A 25225-nucleotide genomic window follows, 5' to 3' on the forward strand; every position below is an offset into this window, starting at 1 on the left:
ACTGACACTCGATGGTTGCGGCGGAAGCGGAAGTCACCCTGGGGGCACTTCCGGGGCGCCGACGTGGAGGGGCGGGGAGGTGCCGGTGCCGAGGCCCGCGGCGGGGGACGATGCTGACCAAGTTCGAGACGAAGTCGGCCCGGGTGAAAGGTAACGGTGGGACTGGGCCGTGCTGGGAGCCCTTGGGGAGCCGGGGAGGCCGTGCCGGGAGCTGCCGCCCGCCCCTGGGGTCCCTGAGCGGGGGGGTCGGGTGGGACTCCCGGGCCGCTCCGGGCCTGTGGGCTCCCGAGTGCGCGGAGGCCTCGCTCGCAGCTCTCTCCGTGTCTCGGCAGGGCTGAGCTTCCACCCCAAGCGGCCGTGGATCCTCACCAGCTTGCACAATGGCGTCATCCAGCTGTGGGATTATCGGATGTGCACCCTGATCGACAAGTTCGACGAGCACGACGGTCAGTGGGCCCCGGGGGGAGGCGGCGGGACCTGCTTGGGGAGGAAGACTGGGGTGCGAGAGGAGGAAGGCAGGCTCTGCTCAAGCGTTACTGAGGCCTCTGCCTGTCTGATGTCCGAGCCTCTCAGCTGTGGCCTGTGTTTCTTTGTGGCCGGTTTGCTGGCTCTGAACATTGCTTGCACATGCAGAAGGTGGGGTAGCAGTTTTGTTTCTGGTATGGAAATGAAAGCGTAAATACAAATCTGAAGGGCCTGGGTGTTTTTTAATGGTTGGCATCTGGATGGAAAGGCACGGGTTTGGGAGCGGGATTTCAGACTCTTGTGTGACTTTTTGTTGTTGCTTTGAAGCTGGTAATTTTTCAGTAGCAGCAGGAGTAGGGAGGAACATAGGCTGCAGTCTTTAAGTAGTAGGAGGGACTGCTCCAGCCATCAGCCATCTCGCTGTGTCCAACCTGCCCTTCCTATTTGTAGGACCCGTTCGAGGTATTGATTTCCACAAACAGCAGCCTCTGTTCGTTTCTGGAGGTGATGATTACAAAATAAAGGTAAAATGTTAACCCTTTACTTTTTTTTTTCCTCTAAAAAGCGTCATCCAGGGAAGGGAATGCGCAAGGAAACCAGTTAAAAGATGAGAAAGAGTTGGGTGGAAGGGAAATAGTCTCTGGGAATTGCAGCTCTCCTGTTTCAGGGAAGTTAGTGTTAACTGCAGCAAGTTGAAGTTTCGTTGCAGCTTGCAGTACAAACATATTTTACAATGGAAGAGAGGGGCTTGTGGGTGAACTGAAATGTGAGAATGCACTTGAAAAAATCATGGAATCACAGAATGGTTTGGGTTGGAAAGGAGCTTTAAAGGCCATCCAGCCCAACCGCCCTGCGGTGAGCCGGGACGTCTTCCACCGGCGCAGACTGCTCAGAGCCCCGTCCAGCCTGGCCTCGGATGTCTCCAGGGATGGGGCATCTCCCAGCTCTCTGCACAACCTGTGCCAGCGTCTCACTGCCCTCAGTGTGAAAATTTCCATCCTTATGTTTGGTCTAACTCTTCCCCTTTTTAGTTTAAAACTATTACCCGTCTAGCAAGCAGTGGTGTGTACCATCATGGTCTGCTTCTGTGTTGTGCAGGTCTGGAATTACAAGTTGCGCCGTTGTCTCTTCACTCTGCTCGGGCACTTGGATTATATTCGCACTACCTTCTTCCACCATGTAAGCTCCTTTTGTTACCCCGGTGATGGGTGCCTGCTGCCTTTTTGTATGAAAGGGAAACTCTTTTGCTTCCCTGGATGGGAATCTTTGCAAAAGAAATTGAGCTGGGCTTGCTGGTGTGAGGGTGCTCCAGACACGGTGGCCTTCTGTAGAGCGGTAAAAGGCATAAATTCTGCCTCCAGGGTCTTAAATAAGATGTAAAAAGGGTTATTCCTGGGGACAGTTGGAAAATACCACGTGGGGAGGGAATGTCTGGGATGTGTGTTACTTCATACACAGAATACCTTGTCTTTTTAGGAATATCCTTGGATCTTGAGTGCTTCTGATGACCAGACCATTCGGGTTTGGAACTGGCAGTCCAGAACTTGTGTTTGGTAAAATCACCAAGTGCTTTTAAAAAATAAGTGCACGGTTTGGGGGCAAGCTGGCTTCGTCTGTTGTTTTCAAGCAGAAGCCGTGTTTAGTTGAGGGAATACAACTGCCAAAGAGAACTGATCAGTTATGAATAGTTCCATTAGTCTTGTCTTTTGCTCATTTCAGAATTGTATTCATAAATTCACGCGTTGTTTGGTTGAAAATTTTTTGAGGTTAAAATCGTATGTGTCGGTGCCAAAGCCTGTGAAGTTACTGATACCAGAAATTCGGCCCTTGGATGCGCTTTGTAGGAACAGAAGGGCTCAGTGGGCAATCATGCAAACTCTTGAAGAGCAGCATTTAAGCAATCCTGTATTCCTCATCATCCTTACCAAGACTGAGCTTATTGCTGTTGGTGCAAATTGGAACGCTTATTAATATATCTTGTGCTTAAATGGTCTTTTCTGTCCTTTTTGTTGTAGTGTGCTGACAGGACACAACCACTATGTGATGTGTGCCCAGTTTCACCCTTCTGAGGACCTGGTAGTGTCAGCCAGCCTGGATCAGACTGTGCGCGTTTGGGATATTTCTGGTGAGCTGCCCAGATCAAGGGGTACCCAGTGGCAAAGCCCACTTCAAAACTGCAATTGCTGAAAGCCGAGCGAGGCAGGAAAGAGTGGTTCAGATCTGAGAGCGGGAAGAGTAGCCTGTTGACTGCAGGAACCTCAGACAGAAAATTAGAAATTCTCTGTTGACAAGGATCTATTCCCCTCAGTTTCCATGAAGTTGTAGGATGTTGGCTGGAAGCGACCTTTGGGTGTCATTTAGTCCCCACTTTTGCTGGAAGTGAGTCTTCTGTGGCAACAGATGAGGCGAGCCGTAGCTTTGTGCAGCCAAAAAAAACCTCTAATGACAGAGATTCTGCAGCCTAATCTCCCAGTCTGATTTTATAGCCAGTATAAGCAACGAGAAGGGGCATCGCGTTGTCAGCTGATCAGCTTTGCAGGCGTGCCACACCTGTAGGAGGATTTTTGAAGTTTCTGAATCACCTGTATCCCTTTGGGAAACTCTTAGAGGCAGTAATAAGTTGTTCATTCTGAGAAAGATAAAAAAGCCTCTGTCTGGATTGCAGAAAGGGTAGGGTTTTGGTTTTTGGGGATTTTTTTTGGTAGCCTAGTTGTGGGTGATGGCAGGAAGAGAATATTATTAGGAATTCTTTCATTTTTTTTCAGTCTGCTCGTCTGTTTGATAAAATGAAGTGTGGCCTGAAGGTCACAGCAGGAGCTGCAAGTCAAAACTCTGAAGTACTTTGCTGATATCTTAGCTATTTCTTAGTTACACCTAGGCCGCAAGGTGACTTAAGGGAAAGAAATATGATCCCTAAATGAAAAGCTAGAAATAAAGAAAATATTAGCTGGAGATCAGGGACTGGTGGGAGGCGAGGGGGCAGTACTGGTGGTGTTGCAGCATAAACTGTTTTAGAGGCAGGCTTCACCCCTCCGGCGGCTCTCGCCATTGCAGTTTTGGTTGGGCACGCTGCGTTGTTTGCAGTACACGCTCAGACACGGCCAGCTGTGTCAACAGTAGGGGCTGGGGACAGGATATCCTGGTTATTTAAAACCTGTCCCCCTCTCTGTACTGCCAGCATGGGGAGTTTAACAGCTATTCTGTCAGTAAGCTTCGCTGCTGCATTCTCCCACAAACAGTCTCTCTCAGCAGAGTTCCAGCTGCCAAATTGGTTTGGAGATGGTACAGACCGTTTTTTCTCGGCTGATATGTGATGAGGGGTTTTAGAGACATGCTGAATTATTGACTCAGCTGTCGCTCCAGTCAGACACGACACCACGAGAATACTAGTGTGTGGAAAAAACCTACAGAGAGATGAGGAACGGATTCAAACTACAATTCCACTCCCCAGTTTTTCCCCAAAATTACTGATGTCCTTTGCAGGATTCTGTTCTGGCTCTAGCAGTCTCCTGGGAAGCGTTATTTCTCCATTTTGTCTGATGTCTGTTGTGCACATAATCCTAGTCCTTGAGAGCATCGTTTGGTGTTGAGCTTTAACTGCACTTGCAAGTGCTGCGGTTAACTTGCAGCTTCTGCTGACATCGGTGGGAAATTTTTTTCAGCAAGTTTTGGGATTATGAGTGCTTTGACGCCCTCAGCTAAATGAGTTTAAAGGTCAGATTCCAATATCCTCCTCCCAAAACTGGCAGCCTCAGCAGAGAGTGTGAGGGATGAGGAGCGTGACCCGGGCTGGGCGCCCGAGTGTGGAGGTGGCCCTGTTGGTTTGAATTCCTAGACGAATAGTGCTCCTTGGTTTGAAACCTGCTGATAAAGGATCTTCAACGCAAAACAAGTATGCTCAAGGTTAAAGGGTCTGTTTCCTGCTAATCTCCTGAGAGAGACTGTGTGAATGCAGTCAGAATGAGCTTGTTTATATGTATATACATATATGTTAAAATGCATGAACATTTGGGTTGTATTATTCACCTGTGCTGTGGAATGAAGCTCTTGCTTGTGATGCTGATATTAACCTGCAGAAACTACAAAATAATCTTCTGGTTTTCTCTGTCTCTTTATGAGTATTAACCCCTGTGGAGGGTGTTAGTGGTCTTACCCTGATTGAAGTGCTTTTGTGAGTGCTCTAACATCACACACCAACTCCTGTTTACCCTTACTCCTGGTTGGCAAATGCCAAAGTCTGATGCTTGGCAGGAAGCTTTCTCATTCTGTCAGGGCTCTGTTTAGTTGATCTGGAGTGAGGATCACCTGAGGGTTTGGGCTGGCAGCGTTGGGAAGCCCTGGGACTGGGAGGACCTGAGCTGAAAGTCCCCAGATAGTGCCTGTAGACCTAGACTGCCTCTCCCTGAGCACCCTCAGTGGATGTACATTGGTGGCTGGCAAAACTGTTGGTACCACCTCAACCTTACAGGGACAGGAAGGAACCTGAGCCCAGCAGTGAAAGATTCTGTGCTCAAGAGCCCTGCTTAGTTCCCAGTGAAGAAGAAAATAGAGCAAAAGAGTTTGCAAAGGGCTGTCTGTTGTCTTCCTTCTCTCCTAACTTGCAAGTTGGCATTCACAGTTAGCATGTTGCCCCTTTACTCTGGTTATTTTAATACCTGTTCTCCTGAGTGCTCCTGTGCATGTTGAGCTGAGTCTCCTTTTCAGGGTGGGTTTTTTTTTTAACAGCTGTCCTCAGAATGCCTAATATCTGCCTTCCTACTAGAAGTCCCTTTTCTGTCCCTGCTCCCTCCCCAGAGCAACACAGGAGGCTGGTGTGCCCTGCGAGTGTCCTGCCTTTCCTCTCGATTTGTGCAGTTCTGCCAGAAATTTTCCACTTGTGTCCCAGTCCTGTTTCACTGGCTTGTCAAAGGCTCAAGTATTTTCTCTTCCAAAAGTCTTGTGTTTTTTCACTCATCTTTTTTGGATTATGTGTGTTTTATTCTGGCTTTCTGGGGTACTTTGTGTCAGCTTTGTAAAAGTGTCTCCTCAGCCATTCAGGTCCTTCCCCGTTACCTGGGCCATCTGTGTGTGCACCTTGCTGAGCGCGCTGAGCCTCTGTGCTTTGCTGTGAGCCACTGCTGGTTTCATTAGACTGACTTTGCTGAGATGTTGAGCTGTTAATCCATGAGGAGTTCAGAATTGGAACAAGAAAATAATAATTTTTGTTTTCAGTACTGTTTGTTTTCTTCTTAAGCTTCCCTCCCCGTTGGCATCCATGTCAGTGCAATTCTGCTTTTATCCTAGACAAGTTTTTTCTTACCCGTGCAAAATGTTATGGTAGCATCCTTGGACCAAGTACTTTTGAATGGGAAAACATATTTTCTAAATTTTGTTTTGGAGTGTTACATGTGCAGTGTTTTCCCTGTGTGCTGTTGGAGGAGAAACTTTTTTTAATTCCCAGTTTCCCTACTGCGTCCGGTTGGATTTTAGTGAGGGATAACAGACACAGGTCTGTTTTAACTCGGATGGCTTAGTTTTCTTCAGAATTGGGAACAGGCTTTGTTTCATATAGTTTTAGCTCCTGAAAATATTTTGTGTCCAGGCAGATTGTCCAAATCCGTAACCAAGAGGTCATCAAAGTGGCCTGGGCAAAAAGTCCCCCGAAAGTTGCAAGATCCAATTAGCAAAGGGGTGAGAGGAGGAGAAATGGGAACGTATCAGTCTTTCCTTGCTGAGGTGCCGCTGTCTGCATCCCAGCGAGCTCTGTCTGCATCCCAGTGAGCCGAGGTGATCCCTCCTATGATTTGCTGCATTGCAGACTTCCCTTTTGGTTTGTCTGATCTGAGCTTGGGCTTTTGGAGGAAGCGAAAGCTTCTCGCCCTCTTTCAGCTTCCCAGTTTCCACCTGAAGATGTGTGTAAACAGCACAGGAGGGCGCTCAACTGGTTGTTCAATTAGAAACATTGTCTTGATAATATAACTTTTGCTTCCTCCGCCCCTGCTTCTCTCCTTCCTCTTTGTTCCACAAGGCCTAAGGAAGAAGAACCTGTCCCCTGGAGCTGTGGAGTCGGATGTCAGGGGAATAACAGGGGTGGATTTGTTTGGGACGACAGATGCGGTTGTGAAGCACGTTCTGGAGGTACAGTGTCAATCTGTGTGTGCGGTACAGCCTTTTCAGGTTTATTTAATGAAATGTCTGAGACACAAATGATCCTCTAAAAGCCCAGAATAATAGCAGAGGAAAAAAAAAAGAGTTTAAACACCTGACTCAGCTCTGAAGAGTGGATTGTAACATTCTTTTTCCGAGTTTAAAATCTGAAATCTGGAGATGTTTGCGCTGTAACCAAACAGATACAGTTTTCTCTGTACTGAAGGCTCAGTTAAATAGCAGATGTTGTTACCTTGTGTTACTGGAAGCAACAGAGGAGATTATGGTAGAGACAGCTTTCTGTGGCGGCTTGTTAAAGTTAGGCAGCGGTGCTGCGCTGCTGCCGAGCTTCAGCTTTGTTCTACTAGTGAAGAGCGGTACCGCAGAGCTTGTTACTGCAGGCAGCTATAATCTTAGTATCTGTAAGCCTTCAGTATGAGCAGCATGGGGTAGAAGAGTAGGGAAAGCTGTGTCTTGGCAAGCCTGTCTGCAGTCTTTGTTGCTTTGTTCTTCCTTTGCTGATTCCATTCAGTCACCAAATTGCTTCAAGTGACTGTTTTCTTTTTGTCCGTAGGGCCACGATCGTGGGGTGAACTGGGCTGCCTTCCACCCCACGATGCCGCTCATTGTGTCGGGAGCCGACGATCGGCAAGTGAAGATCTGGCGGATGAACGGTAAGAGGATTCTCTGGGGAGAGCCCACAGGGAGGAGGGGGTTAAGAGTTGAAATTTATGTTTGAACATCTGTAGGCTGACCTGGAGGTAATTTACACTTCTGCAGATGTGTCTGTGTGAATAGAGTGGTAAATAATCCCAAGCAGCATTGGCGTTTGCAATTTGAGGAGAGCAGAGGTCTTTAGGAAGCACTTCTACCTTGTCTTGCTTTGCACACACTGCTGAGCAGAAGCTTGTAGGAGCAGAAGAACTTGACTCTGAATTTTTTTGAATATGCACCGATGGAATAAGAGAGGGAGATGATTTGAGAGCCAGAAGCCCTCCATCAGGAATGGTTGTGCTTTTTTGTCAGCTCAGTCCAGCTAAACTATATACGATTTTTAGCACCTCTTTAGGAATCTGGCTTGTTTGTTTCTGTTAGGTGAGCTGTGCTAGTGGTTAGAGAGGGATCATGAGTGTAAATTCCAGAGAATGGTATAGTAACTAGTGGCTGATGCAGTCTGCTTTATAATAAAATGCTTGCTGTGCTTCTGCTATGGCAGAGTTTAACCTGTTTAAGCATTATTTTCCTCATTCTTTTCCACTTCTGATTAGAATCAAAGGCCTGGGAGGTTGACACGTGCCGAGGGCATTACAACAACGTCTCGTGTGCTGTCTTTCACCCGCGGCAGGAACTAATCCTCAGCAATTCAGAAGACAAGAGCATCCGTGTCTGGGATATGTCTAAACGGTTAGTGCGTGTCAAGCATGTGACTCAGTCTTATTGTGCAAGTTTTCACACGAGTGAAGGACCCTACAGTTGCTCGTAGAGAAAGCGAACACCAGCAGTTCTTAAAACATCAGGGCTAGTGTTTGGTAATTCATGAGCGAGAAGTCATGTTTTTCTCATTCTCTGTCCCTTGGAGACACATGTTAAGAGCAAGACTTGTAATTGTCTGAAAGCAGGTGGAAGAGCCCTTGTCTAGTGGTACTGCTACTGAAAATACGTTAAACAAGAATGCGTTATTTGACAGAAGGCTTTGAATACAGTGTTGTGAACTCTCAGTGGCCTCGTGCGGAGTGCTAGAGGAGGCCTGTATGGCACAGCTTAGGATTTTCGTTTTGGGATCTGAAGTTTACACCAAGGTTTCCATTTTGTTTGTATTCCTTAATCCTCCTGTTGCACATTTAGCACGGGTGTCCAGACCTTTCGGCGTGATCACGATCGCTTTTGGGTATTGGCTGCTCATCCCAACCTCAACCTCTTTGCTGCAGGTAAAGAAGCTCTTACTCAGCGTCTGACAGATAGTTGTGAAGAGAAAATGTGTTCCATATAGGATTTGCTTTAGCGTCTTTTGCAGAACATGCTGACTTGCAGATGCTTTTGTTAAATGAATTGTAGGGAAGTGATCCTTATTTAACTTCCTGCAGTGTCTGGGAGCTGCGAGTGGAACATAATCTCCTTGTATCGGCTGCAATTCAAAGCTAGAACAAGGTAGCCTCTGCATTGACTAGCGAAATGCTCTAAGGCTAAGAAGGGATGGGAGGGGAACCCACGCTGGACTGTTAACACTTAAAGAAATGCGTGACAGCGAGGCAGAGGGTTTCTAGAAGAGTGTGAGATGGATGGGCCCTTAAGGAAGAAGTGGAATCACCTAATTCAGTCAGGCTGAGGAGTAGCAGACGCGGCTGGCAGTCATTGCTTGTGATTTTTGTGGGCTGTTTCTTGGTTTGAAAGGGCTTGGTGGTGTCATCTTCACAAGGAGAAAAACCACAGGATTTAATTCTCGCATGCCTTTCCTCAGGCCATGACGGCGGCATGATTGTGTTCAAACTGGAGCGTGAGCGCCCAGCTTACGCTGTGCACGGGAACATGCTGTATTATGTGAAGGACCGTTTCCTCCGCCAGCTTGATTTCAACAGTTCAAAAGACGTTGCTGTCATGCAGCTGCGCAGGTAGGAGATGAGTGCTCAGTGTGTGCCAGGGAGTCTCGAATCTTGTGTTATCCTGAATCCTGTGTTAGCTTTTCACTTACAGATAGGTCATATCATTGCGTTCACCGACCTCAGTTTCAGCCGACTCGCCTGTCAGATGACCTTACAAAGCCTACAAGAAATTTTTTACGTCAATTTTTATCTGTGCATAGATATAAATTTTTTCTTAACTAATTTTTAAGTTTCAAACTGACGTGGCAGCTCTTTCATTTATGAAACACTGCTGTTCTTACAGTGTTTCCAAGCGGTTTTGATTTTGGAAATTAATCAACACTGAGCTTTTCTGGTGCTTGGTGTATTTCAGAAAATGAAGAGCGTTTATCAGCAGGTGAGTTTGGTAGAAACAGTCTTGGTCCACTCTAACTTTCTCTTTTCTTCATGACTCTTTTTCAGTGGTTCCAAGTTCCCTGTGTTCAACATGTCGTACAACCCAGCTGAGAACGCTGTCCTTCTCTGCACAGTAAGTCAGTTTTGCGGCATAAGGTGCTGAAGAACTTTCCACGAGGCTGTGAACGTCGGTTCTGTGAAAACCTATCTCAAAATGGGTTTTTCCCCTTGTCTGCAGAGAGCCAGCAACTTAGAGAACAGTACTTATGACCTGTACACCATTCCCAAGGATGCAGACTCCCAGAATCCAGATGGTACGCTTTTCTTATTTCACATTAATCCTTCTGAGTGTTTATTATTGTGTAGCTGTCCCCTCCTCCGCTCTCCAACTGTGTGTGTTATATAGAAAAAAAGCTTCATTTCTCTAAGCCTCTCTTGTTGGACCCTTTCTCCGTGTTTCCCAATGCCCCTGCAGCACACATCATTTGGCAGGCTTCCTGCTCACTATATCACACTACACTGACTTGAAAAATTCATGTTCATCCCAAACTTTTACTGCTACAAATATATATTTTATAATTTTGTTATTAGGAACTTTCCATTTTCCCTTTCGACACAGCAGGCAGCCTTCCTGGCTTGTCAACAGAGATGGATTTTAACCAGATATGTTTTGTTCTAAGAGGTTTTTTACTCTGAAAAGTGGCTGTAAAAGTGACAGCGCCAGGGTGCCGGTAGTCATTCTTCGTCTCGGCAAATTTCAGATCAGTTTTGTGCAATTTACAAGTCAAAACATAATTTAGGTGAAAAAAAATAATTCTTTCTCCTAACTATGAATTCCATGTGGGATCTGAAACTCCAGCTGGTTCCTGCTGCCTCTGTTGTCACGGCAGTACAGATTTTCGAATGAGTGGGAGTGATGGATGAGTTAGACTGGAATCCAGCTCACTTGTTCATAAATTTATTGGTTTCTGTGGGTCTAATGAAGGGAAGATTTCTTTCCTGAATACAGTCAGCAGGTGTATTTGGAGAGAGAAAGAGAACGGGAGCTTTTTAGTAACTTTACACAGATCAAAATTTACTGAATATATTTCAAATATTTAGTTTGATTGAGACGTTCGAAGCTGAATTCTTTGGGGACACCCAGCTTGTGATCCTTTATGTGAGGAAAGGGGTTATTCTGCTTCCAGAGGAAGAAATGTCTAGGCCTCATGAAAACCGTGCACTTTTAATGTGTTTTCAAGAATAGCATAAAATTCCACTGGTTGGTAAGTATCTTCTCCAACAAGCTGCTATGTATGCAGCCTCTAGTCCCGGGACTATGATGTGGGTAGTTAACATGTGCCCTGGAGCTGTCATCCTCCTGTCCTTCAGCTTATTTACCTGACCTGCAAGGGAAGCTAAGCTTTCTTACCGCTCTTCAACAGTCTTCTGGGTAATATATTTCAGTCATTTTCTGCCTGATCTACAGTCAGTGTTAAACACTTAAAGCCAATCAAAGTGCTGAGTTGTTGAGATTCAGAAAAACAGGTGAAGTTGCCATCAGAGAACCACGAGCAGAGCTGGGAATTGGATTGAGACAAGTCTTTCTTGTGTTGGGTAGTAAATGAGGGCTGAGGGGCGAGGCAGTTGGGTTTAAATCATTGCTTGTTAGGGTGCACATCTGCTTGGTGAAATAGCACTTGGTCTAGTCGTGAGTCTCCGAAAACACTCGTGTTGAGCAGCGTGACTGGTGAGAAAAGGGGCTGAGAACTGAAGAAAACTTTGATTTTACCAAAACAGCAGCAGCTCTCTCGCTTCATTTCTCCGTTCCCTTCCACTGCTGCAAAAAGCCGTCTCCGCATCGGCAGCGCATCCTGCGGCACTGCTCCTTCTGCGCTGCCTGACATGCGGAGCGCTGTGTTTGTGTTAGCGCTTCAAAGCTGGGAGAACAGCTGCGTGCTGGGGAGAGCGCAGCCTTTCTCCTCCAGCTCGTTAGATCAGTTTGCAGACGGGGAGAGAGAGAGGGGGGCTTACACTGAAGCCGGGACCCTCGCTGCTCGGTTTGTTTGGCCAGCGAGGCTCTGCTCGTTAGCTTGACAGACGGTGCTGTCGCCCGGGATGGCCCGCGTCGGTGCCAAGCAGCGGCGTTGGCGGTACAGCCAGCCACTTGTCTTGTGCCTTGGCTGGAGAGCAGGGCTGGCGCTGGCCACGCTGAGATCCGAAAGGACATCGGGGGAGGAAATGAATCTTGTGAATAGCCTCAGGTTAAACACGCATTAGTAGGAAGCAGCTAGGAGAGCCAAGATGGGATCAAACAAGACTGACTAATGTGTTGCCATAGGAGCCTGCCAGAGGTTTTATTCACTGCCTGCGTTTTGCTCTCCGTAGCCCCTGAAGGGAAGCGTTCCTCCGGGCTAACAGCTGTGTGGGTAGCGCGAAACCGCTTTGCAGTCCTGGATCGCATGCATTCGGTAAGGGGACGTGCTTGATAGGGTCATCTTTTCAACAGGATGTGTTGTCATTTGGAAGCACGCAGATGGAAAGCGGGGAGGTTGGGTTAACAGAATTATTGGAGATCCAAGTAGCCTGGCAAAGCATTGTCGGTAGAGAGCGGGTTGCAGACATACACAAAGAAATACAATACAGCGAAAATGCAATGTGTTGAAATATTATTTAACTTTGACAGTAAATCTTAGCTCAGTTGCTGGAAGCCTGCTACAGCAGGTGAGTTCAGGAATTAAGGCTGACCAGAATAGGACTGTGAAGCCACCAGGTCACTTTCAGAGTATGAAAGTAATGGGGAAACAGTGAAAATACGGGTTAGATATTTATGAAGCTCTTTGTTCCCACTTATGGAGTGCAGTAGGAAAAAGAAAGGGGAAAGACAGCCATGGAAAGTTTTCCTGCTTTAATTTACTTGATGTGAAGGGGAAGAAAAGTCTTGCCCTTTGCCCTGTGCAGGATATTTTATTTTATTTAATTTTTTTCATGTTTTTTTTTCTTAGTAAATTCAGATTTATTTCATACCTGTTCTGTTACTCCTCCCTGCCTTCCCCTTCTCCACTTGCCTTTCTCTCCTCACAACTTCCTCATTTCCTTTTTCTGTCTACACTCTGTTCTCTCTCGCTTTTCCCTAGTATTTACTTTGTTCATACACTTTTGTGGAGAGGGCTTGCAAATTCTATCAGCCGGCTAGTAATGACAGCAGTGGGGCTGAAAAGAAAGGATACACTGTGTCTGCACTCTGGCAAACTTGTGGCTGGGTTTTCTAGCTGGATAAGGTCTTTCCCTGCTTTGAGAAAAGCTGTAACTCTTATTTTAGGCTATTGTCTCTGAGGTTCAGCTATACAAAAATTCTTAATTAAAATAATCCTAAATTTTGTTGTAGAATGTACCTAACTGTCCTGTGCTGTTCTGTGTCCTCTCGTCAAATGGCAGATCCTAATCAAAAACCTGAAGAATGAGATCACGAAGAAGGTGCAGGTGCCAAACTGTGATGAGATTTTCTATGCTGGCACAGGGAACCTGTTACTGAGAGACGCAGACTCCATCACCCTCTTTGACGTGCAGCAGAAGCGGTAGGATTCAGTCTACTGGGAGAAGCTTTAATATTATAATCCTGCCGGCGTATGCCCTCTGGGGACAAGTAATAGCTATTAATGCACTCCAGAATTTAGCATCAGCTGCAGGCTGCATCAGATGGATCCAAACCAGGGCTAACAACTGCTGCGAAGAGCAGGGTGTAAACGTAGCCAAGGTGCAGTTGATGCTGCAGGCATCGTGCCATCGATCACAGGGAGATGTGTGCCATACCCTTGTAAATCCTGTGACTGCAGAACTGGGTGCTGTAAAAGTGGAGAGAAATGAAAAAACCCAAACTCAATCAAGCTAAGCTTGCCTGATGTGTTGTCCCTTAGGTTTTGTGTCTGCTCAGAATGCTCTTTCGGCAGCGTGTTTGTGCTGGTGGCCACGTTGCTAGCCATAAAGAAACAGGCAAGGAGTTGGTGCCTTTGGCTGTCTTTGTAGGCTTGAGAAGGTTCTGGATTATCTGCAGATAGATACAGTGTACATTGATTGCCTGTGTCCCAGAACTTGCCTCATTTCCTGATTTGTATGCCTTTGTCTTTCTAGTGTTGTTGGGAAAGTTACAAGTAAAATAAACTATGCAGATGCTGCTTGGAAACATCTTATCTTCCCTGTCCCTAAAATCTGTCCCTAAAACCCCCTCAGCAATCGGAGTTTTGAAGTCAGTTGTCACTGGAATGTATTTGTTACTGCACAGGTATAGAGAGAGGTTTGTTTTGCTGTACTGGACTGCAGAGACACTCAGTTCTGCCTCAGGATTTTATAGCTCCAGAATGGCAAAATGGGGCTTCAGAGCATCTGCAAATTGAGTGCAGGCTGTTGAGCACTGGTAGTTGTCATACGGAGCTTGCTCGCAGAGCTTGCTGCGGAGGGGTATTGTTCCACTCTCTGATGTCAGTGCTGTCCTTTCCCAGAACTCTGGCCTCAGTGAAGATCTCCAAGGTGAAATACGTCATCTGGTCGGCTGACATGTCCCATGTAGCTCTGCTGGCGAAGCATGGTAAGTGGCAGGGCAGTGCAGTGTTTCACCTGGATCCTGGAGCACGCTGGCTCCTTCTTGGTTGGGAGCAGAGTCCCTGCTGGCACGGCCTGCTTAGAGAAACCGGTCAGTGCCGTGGCTAGTAGTGAAGGTACAGCTGAAGATACTCACAGTGTAGGCCCTGCCACTTTGTCTCTTCAGCAGAGCCCTGCTGTAAGCTGGTAAAACAGAGGGCTGCTTGTGCTCCTCAAAACGATCCAACTAGTCTTTTTTATAAAACTAAGGCAGATGGTGGCTATTTAGTTGGTGGTTGCCATCATCTCCTTAGTGTCTGACGTTGAATATAGTCTCTGTTAGTGGGACTGTGGAAGAGAGAAGCTGTAACTCGGAGGCTGGTGTTTAACAGTAGAGGGTTCCCTAGCCTTACTTCTTTTGACTTTCCAGCCATCATGATCTGCAACAGAAAGCTGGAGTCGCTGTGTAATATCCATGAAAACATCCGTGTCAAGAGCGGTGCCTGGGATGAAAGCGGTGTTTTCATCTATACCACCAGCAATCACATCAAATATGCTGTCACCACAGGGTGAGTCTGGGAGTCGTGCACCGAGTCCTTGAACTGGCAGGCCTTGTGCAGACTGCCATGGGGTTTTTTTGGCAGACACCTAAGCTGGTGTTTGTGAAACGGCACTTTTATTGCGGCGTGGATGTACCCAAGGACAGCTAGAGATAAATACTCGTGTTTGGTTGTGTACCCTGTGCGCTGGTGTTGTATCGCTGGGCTGGATGCCTGCAGTGTGCATCTGACTGGGGCTTGCTTTTATAATGCAGGATAAAATAACGTACAGAGCGTTGAGCCCCATTTGGGGTAGGGGATGTGGTCATACAGATGAGTTGTGCTGGCACGCGCATCACGCGTGCTGTGTGTTGGCGTAGGGATCATGGAATCATCCGCACCCTGGACCTGCCTATCTACGTTACCCGCGTGAAGGGGAACAACGTGTACTGCCTGGACAGAGAGTGCCGCCCCAGGGTCCTCACCATTGACCCCACAGAATTCAAATTCAAGCTGGCATTGATCAACAGAAAGTATGACGAGGTGAGGAGACGTGAGAAACCCTGCACTTTTCCTTGACCGATACCCGACAAGGGTAAAGGGAAGTTGTTGGCAGCTTCAGTGCCCGGGCCTTTTCTTTGCAGGTGCTGCACATGGTGAGGAATGCTAAGCTTGTGGGCCAGTCCATCATTGCCTACCTGCAGAAAAAGGGCTACCCAGAGGTGGCCCTGCACTTTGTCAAGGATGAGAAGACCCGTTTCAGCCTGGCACTGGAGTGTGGCAACATTGAGGTGAGGTGGCAGGTGGTGCTGTGAGAAAGGCATGTCCTGTGGGGCATCGCTTGCAAACTTGAGGAGGAGGAGGAGTATTGAGAAGAAGAAGTATTAGTTGAGGGTGATAGAGTTGGTGATGATAGCAGCCCTACTAAGGTGCAGGCCCTCAGCTGGGAGAATGATTTAGTGCAGTGATCCTTGTAATCCCATGCTTTCTATCATGGGCATTGTCAACAGAAGCCGGCAGAGAAGACTGCTTTCTTCAAAGCCTTTGTAACCATGTCAATTCTCTTGTTAGATTGCTCTGGAAGCAGCCAAGGCTCTGGATGACAAAAATTGCTGGGAGAAACTGGGAGAAGTGGCGTTGCTGCAAGGAAATCACCAGATTGTGGAGATGTGCTACCAGCGCACCAAGAACTTTGATAGGCTCTCCTTCCTCTACCTCATCACTGGCAATCTGGAGAAGCTTCGGAAGATGATGAAGATAGGTGAGTGCTAGGGTGGTGGCAAAGAAGAAAGAGATAAGAGGATCTGACTGTCATTCCCAGAGGGGATGAGCGGCATCATAGTGGAGGCCAAGAACAGCAAAGCTATCGTGACTTTTTTTTTCTTTTGGTTTAGCTGAGATCCGTAAAGATATGAGTGGCCACTACCAGAATGCCTTGTATCTAGGAGATGTGGCAGAAAGAGTGAGGATCCTGAAGAACTGTGGGCAAAGTGAGTAATATCAGACTAATGTATGTCTCTGTGGGTTGAGGAGAAGCTGGAGAGGTTGCTGGGATGAACAGCAATTTCTGGAGGTGGGTCAGTGTAATCCCTTACCTGAGAAACTGAATCGGATGAGCAGAAAGTAACCCAAGAGCTAGAATATCATCCAGGAGACCAGAATCAACTGCGGAGCATAGTCAGATGGTCAGTCGCCTGCATGTTCTAGTCCTAAATCCAGTGATACCCTGAAAGGTGTGATTCTACACCTTGGCATGCTGCTCAGCTTTCCTTGTGACAGTGTGGCCGTGCGTGCTGGTGTGAGAAGTTTTCTTTCTCTAGGCAATGAAGAACACACGATCATGTGAGTTATATCTCATTTTAGAGTCCCTGGCCTATCTCACGGCTGCAACTCATGGTCTGGATGAGGAAGCTGAAAGCCTGAAGGAAACATTTGATCCTGAAAAGGAAACGGTTAGCAAACGGACTTCCTGCTTCATTACAAGAGCTCTAGGGTTTGGGAAGAAGATGACGGTGGGGTCTGGTGTCAGTGTGACTGGCTAGGCAGCTCCTTTCTGGGAGGGAGGAACTGTCTCCATTCTGGTCACCAGTTATTGGGCTGGTGACTGTGCTGCTCGGAGGCGAGGAGGCCAAAGAACGGGATTTTCATTATGTGGCCTTTAACTGTTTCCTGCTCCTTTCTGCTCAGATTCCAGACATTGATCACAATGCAAAGCTGCTGCAGCCGCCTGCTCCTGTCATGCCTCTGGATACCAACTGGCCATTGCTGACTGTCTCCAAGGGGTTCTTCGAAGGAACAATCGCTAGCAAAGGTATTGCTTTCTACTTGGAAAGTTCCTTTAAGCTGGGATGTGCTGAATGTGGGGGATATTTGTCTCTGTGGCTCCTGAACCGTTGCTGTTAACCTCAGGTTTGTTGTGTGTTACTAGCGGAGGTTGGAATCCAGCTTGGCTTTTACACTGTCTTTGGCAAATCTCTCAAACTTTTGGTGTTTTAGCACAAGATGGGACTTGACAATTGGAGGGGAGAGTGCTGGCCTCACATAATTCTTTGCTTAATACCTGACCCCCTCAGCGAGGATAAAGGATCCTACCCTTTTTGTAGGCAAAGGAGGTGCCTTGACTGCTGATATTGATATCGACACTGTTGGCACTGAAGGCTGGGGAGAAGATGCAGAGTTGCAGCTGGATGAAGGTGGGTGAACCCAAGAGTTTTTCTTGCAGAAATGTGTGTGCTTGTGTAAGAGCTCTGACTATTTCCCTCCTGCCCCCTCCATGCAGATGGCTTTGTGGATGCTGGAGAGGGCTTTGGAGAGGAAGGTCTAGGTAAAGGACAGGAAGAAGGAGGTGGATGGGAAGTCGAAGAAGATTTGGATCTTCCCCCTGAACTGGTAGGAGGCTTTCAGGAGGCTTCTTAAGTAGCCCGGAGGTAGTTACTTGGGAAGGCAATGACAACTTGTGGTGGTGGGGGGGGAAATGTGCTCTGGGCTTCTTCAGAGACTTGGTCACCACAGCTGCGGCCAGCTCTGATTTCATCTGGGTGCTGGAAAGTTCCGCACTAATCACTGATCTGTGTGTTCCCCCAGGATGTTCCTGCTGGTCCCACAGGAGCAGCAGAGGATGGATTCTTTGTGCCACCCACCAAGGGCACCAGCCCAGCTCAGGTAGTGGCACAAGTCTTTGATTGTCTTTCTCGGAGACTTTTTACTTTGGCACCACTTCTGTTTTTTTTTTTTTTTGTTTCAATCCTCTTGTTAACACTCATCTGTGAGCACAGTGTAGGAACTTTGTTAAGGGGAGTTAGGAGCGATTAGGGTAGGTACAACAAATGTGTGTGTGTACACAATTCCTCTTGTATATGTTTCCCTTCTGTTTTTGTAGGTGTGGTGTAACAATTCTCAGCTTCCTGTTGACCACATTCTGGCAGGCTCCTTTGAGACAGCAATGAGAGTAAGTTTCCCCTCGAGTTCCTAGGGAAAAGATTGTGCCCTTGTCCCCATGGATTTTTGTCTCTGATCCAGTCTGAAGCTACGATTTGTGTCCTTTTGTGAATCATTTTGTGCATTGTTTTCTCTGGGTGTAAAATAAGAGGTGCTGTGAGCCTGAGTGCAGCCTTTGTACAGTCCTGGACAACTTTTACTCAGCAGACCAACGTGTCTCTTTCAGCTCCTCCATGATCAGGTAGGAGTAACAAACTTTGGACCCTACAAGCAGCTGTTCCTGCAGACCTATGCCCGTGGCCGTACGACCTACCAAGCCCTGCCATGTCTCCCTGCCATGTATGGATACCCACATCGCAACTGGTAAGCTCCTTTTTGTGCTCTTTTTCTTGTGCCCTGTGCCTCCCAGACTCCTTGACAGTTGTAGCCAGAAATATTTCCTCCCTCTGTTGTGAAGGGAGGAAGCTTCCTGTTTGCTGGATATAAATAGGGAGCATTCTGTCTTTAGTAAGATTTTTCTGCTGCCTGCTGTTAAGTGTAAAGATGTTAAAGAACTGCTTTGATATTTATTTTTTTTAGAGACTACCACCAGGCTGAGGCAGTTGAGGTGCTGTGTTTTCTAGCACTAGTGCTCTGCCTCTGACAAAACTGGTCTGAGGCATCTAGAGCACCACAGGTGTGTTTTTACAGCGATGCCTGGAAGCCGCTGTTGAAAAATGAGCCAGACTTCCCAGCCTGCACTAATGCAGAGAGAGCTGGGCATTGTGGGTGGCAGAATTATGGAAGCGCAGGTGTCTTTTGTGCTAAGCTAATGGCAAAGAAAAACAGCATGGCCCTAGGTCAAAACGTTTCTGACAAGTTGCAGTCAAGCTGACGATGTGTGTGTGTTCCTGCTGGCCTCTGCAGTGGTCCTGTTTGCACCCCCAACCCCTCTTTGGTGCCCCCAGGAAAGAAGCTGGCTTGAAGAATGCCCTCCCTGCCGTTGGACTGAAACTCAACGACCTGATCCAGCGCCTGCAGCTGTGTTACCAGCTCACTACGGCTGGCAAGTTTGAGGAGGCCGTGGAGAAGTTCCGCTCCATCTTGCTCAGCGTGCCCTTGCTGGTGGTGGACAACAAGCAGGAGATCGCGGAGGTGAGAGGCGGACTCTTCGGTCCGTTGTCTGCCTGCCTGTGGTGCAGGAGGCCAAATGCCTGACTCCGTCTCCCTCTCCGAAAGGCCCAGCAGCTGATAGCCATTTGCCGGGAGTACATTGTAGGACTCTCCATGGAGACTGAGCGGAAGAAGCTGCCCAAAGAGACCCTGGAGCAGCAGAAGCGAATCTGCGAGGTACAGAAACACTGAGTTTCCTCACTATGAGGGAGATCAGGGAGAAGTAGCCTTGGAGTTTAAAAAGGCGTTGGGAATCCTGAATTAGGACATTTCCTTCTTTGAAGTAGATGTGGCAGTGGTGTCATTGGGGGTGTTCTGACAGCATTCTCAGGGCATCCAGTTATTCACGTGGTTGGTAGTGATTGTATCCCAACTTTCCCTCCTTCTCCCTAATGCAGATGGCCGCCTATTTCACCCACTCCAACCTGCAGCCTGTCCACATGATCTTGGTGCTGCGTACTGCTCTCAACCTCTTCTTCAAACTCAAAAACTTCAAGACAGCTGCTACTTTTGCCCGCCGGCTGCTGGAGCTGGGTCCAAAGCCCGAGGTGGCCCAGCAGGTACGTCTGTGAGGTGCACGGGCAGAAAGATCTGCTGTGGCAGACCCCGTGTGGACTGCTTCCTAGCTGCCCCTCTGGTCAATGTGGTTGCATTTTGCAGACTCGCAAGATCTTGTCGGCGTGTGAGAAGAATCCCACTGACACCTACCAGCTCAACTACGACATGCACAACCCCTTTGACATCTGTGCCGCCTCTTACCGACCCATCTATCGCGGCAAACCCGTGGAGAAGTGTCCCCTCAGCGGAGCCTGCTACTGCCCCGAGTTCCACGGGCAGATCTGCCGCGTCACTACGGTAAGGGAGTCTCAGCGGCTGTTACCACCCGCTCCTAACCCGTGATGTTTCCCTTGAGAATCCCCTCCAGCAGCTTCCCCCATGCTTGTCCCTAACTTGGCGTAGGTTTTGGGTAAAGTTGAGTTTCGGAGGACTTGGCGCGTGAGGCGGAACAGTTTGGGAACTGGGAAATGCTGTGTAGTTCAAATGGTACCTTCAGGGACCGACCTTGCAGTGACTGGCAGCACGTGTTCTCAGGAACCGTCTAGACTCTGAACGCTGCATATGGGGTTGGGCTGTTGAGTTGCTTTCAAGCATTAATCATCTCCCTTTTATTCCTCAGGTGACGGAGATCGGCAAAGATGTCATCGGGCTGCGGATCAGCCCGCTCCAGTTCCGCTAGGGCATGCCTGTCCTGGCGAGGTGCGAGATCGGAGGGAGACGGTCTCGTTTCACAGCACAGCGTGGAAGCTTTCACCTCCTCCCATTCCTGCTTTTAATGTAGTCTCCTCGCTGTAGCTGTGCCTGTGCTGTGTCTTACCTGCTCTTCCCCACCCAGGAATGCTGTAGTGAGACTCTTAGCTGCTTCCAAGTGGTAGCAACTTGTGTTTCTGTTTCCAGATCCAGCTGATGTCATGTTTATTGAACCGTTGTCTCGAGGCAAATCTTTTCCAGACGGTAAAGGGTGGCTCTTGCTGAGCCCTGGTTAGCACGCAGCGCGCTCTGTAGAAACTGCTTGAGAGGCAGCAGCTGCCTCATATATCTTTTAGTGTTGGGCTCCTGGAAGAAGAGCTCAAAGACCCTGCTGCATCCTGGACAGCAGGAAGAGCCGAGCCTGGCTCTCGCAGGAGCGCGGCACTGTCTGGAACCAGGGTCGGTACAAAGTCTGTCCCAGCTCGGGGCAGCTCTGCTCCCCTCGGAAGTGGCAGGAGAGCAGCTCAGCATTCAGGTACTAGTGTTGGCTTGTTGTTTCGTTGTCCTAGCAACATCTTTCAAAATAATCAGCTGCTTGCAAGAATAAAGTAAATTGACCATCTTGATCTTCCTGTTTTGTAGCTCGATTGGTCTTGCTGAGATAGAAGAGAGATTAGGTTTAACTTCCTCTCTTCACCTTCCTCCCCCTCCTCTTTTGCACCCGTAAGCTACCAGACTTGGAGGGTTTGAAGTTTCCAGAAAATGGAGGATGTAGTCGTGAAATAATGTACTGTGCCAGCAGGAGCTGCTTCTGTTAATTATTAGTGTGTAATTGCTGTTGGCAGTGCTCAAATGCTTACTGGTAATGCTCCTGCCTATGCCTTTACCGTGCATAGCTGTACCCTTTAGTATTGCTGTACCTTTCCCTACGGTACTTGACGGGCTGAAGGATCGCAAAGCCAGGCGGATCGTAGTTTCTGGCAGTGACAAGGCTGGGAACACGTGTGTTCTTGCGTCGGTGGAGAAGCAGAGGGTAGGACCTAGAGATCCTGCTCCCTCTGTGGCTGGACTCCCTTCCTAGGGCTTTCTCCTCACTCACGATGCTGAAATAAAACGATGCTGTATGCTAGGATTTTAAAGCTTTTATTTTGTATGTAAAAATGAGGAATGGGGGTGTCCCTATCTTAAGGGCACTGCTTCCAGCTTTGCATCGGTCTTGTTCGAGGAATGTTCGCAGTGGTGGGGGAGGCACAGCAGCCAGGGCTAGGGGGTAGGGGTCTTAACAACCAGGCTGTTGTGGCAGGCCACCGCGATGCCCCCGATGAGGTTCAGGAACTCCTGGAAGTCTAGCTGCCCGTCGCTATTCAAATCGAGTTTCTTCATCATCCTGTCCACGACACCCGGGTCCTTCTGATTCTGCAAAAGACCAAAGAGAGGGGAATCGATGTCTGCCTCGAGGCAAAGATGCCCCCCCTTGCTGAAACCCCCCACCCCAGGTAGGGAACCGCGGCTGCCAAGTTCATCGCTGGTGGAGAGGGGTTGGCAGAGGGAAGCAGAATTCAGTCAGGCCAGCTCTCGTCAGGCCCCGCTCCGGCTGCTGCTGCGAGCGAGCTCTCCCCCTTGCCCGTCTCGCGGTGCTTGTGGGGGCAGAGGCTTTAATTGCTGTCCCGTGCCACGGGAGACTTTTTTCTGGCCTAGATTTTGCTCACCTTTGTGAAGGCAGCCAGCTCGGTGTTCATGAAAGCCAGGAACTCCCTCTTGGAGAGGGTGCAGTTGTCCCCTTCGCGTCCCGCGTACCGCTGGAAGACGGCCAGCAGCGACTCGATGCAGCGCTCGGTCTCCGTGGGCTGCAGGAGCAAAAGGGAGTTCAGGCAGGCGTTGCTGGGAGCTCCGGGCTTGCGGAAGAGCGACCTGACTCTATTTCTGGAGGAAGGCTGGGCTGAGGGGGGGCCTCCTGCAGTTGCTTTCCTCGAGAAGTCTATGCCTAACCTGTCCAGCTGCATTTTTCTTTGGTATTAATTTCTCTGTTGCCTTGGCACAGCACTGTGGTGCGGGAAGGACCCGGAGGACTGGGGAGTGGTTCATGGAAAATCTCCTGGGGAGATGTCAGCTCCCATCTGAGGAGTGTCCTGGGACTGGGAAGAGCCGGTGCTGCAACCGCAGCGACGTGCTAGTTTTTTCCACGCTCTCCAGCACGGCTTGGCCGGGGCTGCTTTTCTGGAAAGATAAGCCTGTCTGCCCCTTTCCCTCCCCCTGCCCTGCCCGGACAGAAGAGAAACTCTGAGTCACCAGAGAAAAATGCAAGCGGAGATGGCTCTCCCAAACTACAGCCTCCGGGCAGGGATGGAGCTGGGCTGGCCTGTGGGCTTCTCCAGGGGGATGGACAGGGCAAGGTGAGGGAGATGGGGGGGTGGGAGATGGGGGACTTTTTCCCTTCCTTTTTTCCCCCTCCCCATGGCTCCAGTCTTTGGCAGTGTGGGGAGAGCTGGGAAGAACCCGCTCTTCCCTGCCTAACCTCAGCATGGTGGGGACTCCCTGCCGCATCCTGCCCTGCCTGAGGCTCAGTTCAGCCTTTTTTGGTTAATGAGAGAGGAGCCGAGTTCCTCCTGCCCTCAGCCGCAGGTCCCCAGCTCTTGCCTCCTCTGCACCCTGGTGTTGGGCAAACACGAGCTGCAGCCCCGAGTCTGGTGATGGGTGCCGGAAGCATCAGAGGGAAAAGGAGGGGAGGAGGTGGTGGGGACCAAGACGAATGCCACCCCCTTGGTCCCCCACATCTGCAGGGACCCTCTGCCCTCCCTCTCTAACTCGGCACCATCTTCCCAGGCCCCCTCCCCAGCGGGGATTAACTCAGCCCTTGGCACCGTTTCCTCTTTTCTGTGCCAAAGCGCGTCTGCGTCTTCAGCTCTGGGGCCGTTGGCGGGGGAAAAGCTCCTCTGCCTTCGCCCCCCTGCCATTACGCAGCCGCTTCTCCCTCCCTGTCGCGGGGTCCCGGCTCACTCACCATGGCTGGGGCGCGAGGAGGGGGCTCGATCTTCGGCACGGCCGCGGTGCGATGTGGCGAAGCGGGAGCCGGAGCGGTTGTGAGCCTCACCCCGCAGCCACCGCCCTTCCTGACACAGCCAGCGCCCGGCCCTGACGCAGCCCCTTGGGCCGTGTTGGGCAATCGTCAGCTCTAACGGCGGATCCGGACGTGTCTGCGGTCCCCAGCTCAGGCTCAGGAACGTGCTGGGCCCCTCCGCAAGACTCTCCGTCCCTTTCCCTCCTGATTTTTATTCTTTACAGTCATTTATACTTCTGTTTTCTCCTTCTGCTCTATTTTTACCCATCTGTCCTTTGCCACTCGTCCCTTTATGGCTTCCTTTATTTCTTCCCCAGGGTCAGGGCTAAGCCCCTCCAGGGCTGCCTCGCTGCTACCTGGAGCATCCTCAGTGTTTCTTCTTGCTACAGCGAGTTACGGGCTTCTCCAGCTTTCCTCGTGAGGCCAGCAAAGGCAGAGCAGGCGCAGGAGAGCAGGCAGTGGTCCCCTGCCGACGCAGCTGGGGCTGCCCACCCCTGGGTTCAGCTGCTGCCTGTCCCCTGCCACCCTGACCGGTCCCACCTGCGCAACTTGGCTGGTAACACCTTGTCACCTTCTCACGTTGTGAAAGGGGGGAGGCAGCCCCATGGGGCTGGGGTGCTGCGCTGGGAGCTGGCTGCAGCCAGGATTTGTCCCCAGCAGTGCTGATCTGAGCTCCCCGCCGGGGCTGACCGCTCTCGTGCTGCTGCAGAGCGAGAGACCCTGGAGGGCTGAAACAGGGAGAAACAGAGGTGGAGGAGGGACGGGAGGCACCCAAAAGGCACCCAGAAAGGCAAAGGTGCCCAAGTAGCTCAGAGCAGAGAGGATGGGAGCTGCTCAGAACCCAGCACGTGGGGTTATGATTCCCCGTCTGGCGGGAGCCAGGGGAGCTGCTCGGACACGTGGCGCTCACCCGTGTTTGCACCGCCGTCCCGTGGTTACGGCACCCGTCTCCACGCCCTTGCGACGGGCGCTGACGCGGAATCCCAGGGCCGGATTTCCCCGTGGCTCCCAGCCCTGGGCGCTGCTGTGGTTCCCCAAAAGCTGCGCGGGAGCCGGGATGTGCTCTGGGGTCTGGGACAGCTTCCGGGGACGGGGCTCTTTGGGAAATCCTGCTGGAGGCTGACTTGGCGTAGAGCCTGGGAAAGGAAGCAGTAAATCGGGGGGACAACCGTCCCCGGTCTCTTTTCCTTCCTTGCCCCAATTTCCTGCACCCAAACTCTCCTTTTTTTTCCCAATGTATTGGGGAAAAAGTACTTCTCCCCCCTTCCATCCAACCCCTCCCAAACTGGAAACAGTTCAGTCCGTGTTCAGTCCAGTTATGATTTATCAAAAGGCTTTTCCAACCCCGGGGGCTGAGGGCGGGAAGCCTGTTGCTCTTCTTGCATTTTGCAACTCCACCTGCATTTTGCAGACTCCCCTGTGCTTCCTAAACAGTAAAATGTCAGCTGGTCAGAGGGAGGAGTGTTGTTTGCCCCTTTGCAAAAGCAAATCCCAGAGGGAGTCATGGGGATTTCGGGAGGTTTCTGCTTCTTGCTGCTGCTGTGTGTGTTTGCAGTCCAGGCTTTGGCCCTGGTTGCAGACAGACCATCTGTGCTGCCATGTGTTGGTCACCGAGACTGTCACGTGCGCGACGGGGGCATTGCGGAGAGCATCGCCCCATGCATCCG

The 25225-nt window shown here is 49.7% G+C and overlaps 2 protein-coding genes across 2 annotated transcripts; one reads left to right on the top strand and one right to left on the bottom strand.

The window, feature by feature from the left end:
• Nucleotides 1–59: 59 nt before the first annotated feature.
• COPA (coat protein complex I subunit alpha) lies at nucleotides 60–21632 on the top strand. Its single transcript, XM_075445028.1, has 33 exons — nucleotides 60–150; nucleotides 333–446; nucleotides 916–989; nucleotides 1564–1644; nucleotides 1942–2018; nucleotides 2481–2590; nucleotides 6473–6582; nucleotides 7166–7265; nucleotides 7860–7995; nucleotides 8437–8519; nucleotides 9050–9200; nucleotides 9633–9699; nucleotides 9805–9880; nucleotides 11934–12016; nucleotides 12984–13123; nucleotides 14045–14130; nucleotides 14554–14692; nucleotides 15043–15205; nucleotides 15307–15453; nucleotides 15734–15923; nucleotides 16057–16152; nucleotides 16526–16614; nucleotides 16850–16973; nucleotides 17266–17355; nucleotides 17442–17551; nucleotides 17747–17824; nucleotides 18042–18110; nucleotides 18327–18463; nucleotides 19048–19234; nucleotides 19319–19429; nucleotides 19651–19812; nucleotides 19913–20107; nucleotides 20430–21632. Exons 1-33 carry the CDS (start codon nucleotides 111–113, stop codon nucleotides 20487–20489), a joined length of 3675 nt encoding a protein of 1224 aa, XP_075301143.1. The 5' UTR covers nucleotides 60–110; the 3' UTR covers nucleotides 20490–21632.
• On the bottom strand, nucleotides 21633–23619 carry S100A11 (S100 calcium binding protein A11). Its single transcript, XM_075445029.1, has 3 exons — nucleotides 23502–23619; nucleotides 22210–22347; nucleotides 21633–21916 (listed from the first exon to the last, which is right to left on the bottom strand). Exons 1-3 carry the CDS (start codon nucleotides 23502–23504, stop codon nucleotides 21764–21766), a joined length of 294 nt encoding a protein of 97 aa, XP_075301144.1. The 5' UTR covers nucleotides 23505–23619; the 3' UTR covers nucleotides 21633–21763.
• Nucleotides 23620–25225: the final 1606 nt, after the last annotated feature.

Source organism: Opisthocomus hoazin, chromosome 30, assembly GCF_030867145.1.
Source record: "Opisthocomus hoazin isolate bOpiHoa1 chromosome 30, bOpiHoa1.hap1, whole genome shotgun sequence".
In the NCBI taxonomy this organism is placed as follows: Eukaryota; Metazoa; Chordata; class Aves; order Opisthocomiformes; family Opisthocomidae; genus Opisthocomus; species Opisthocomus hoazin.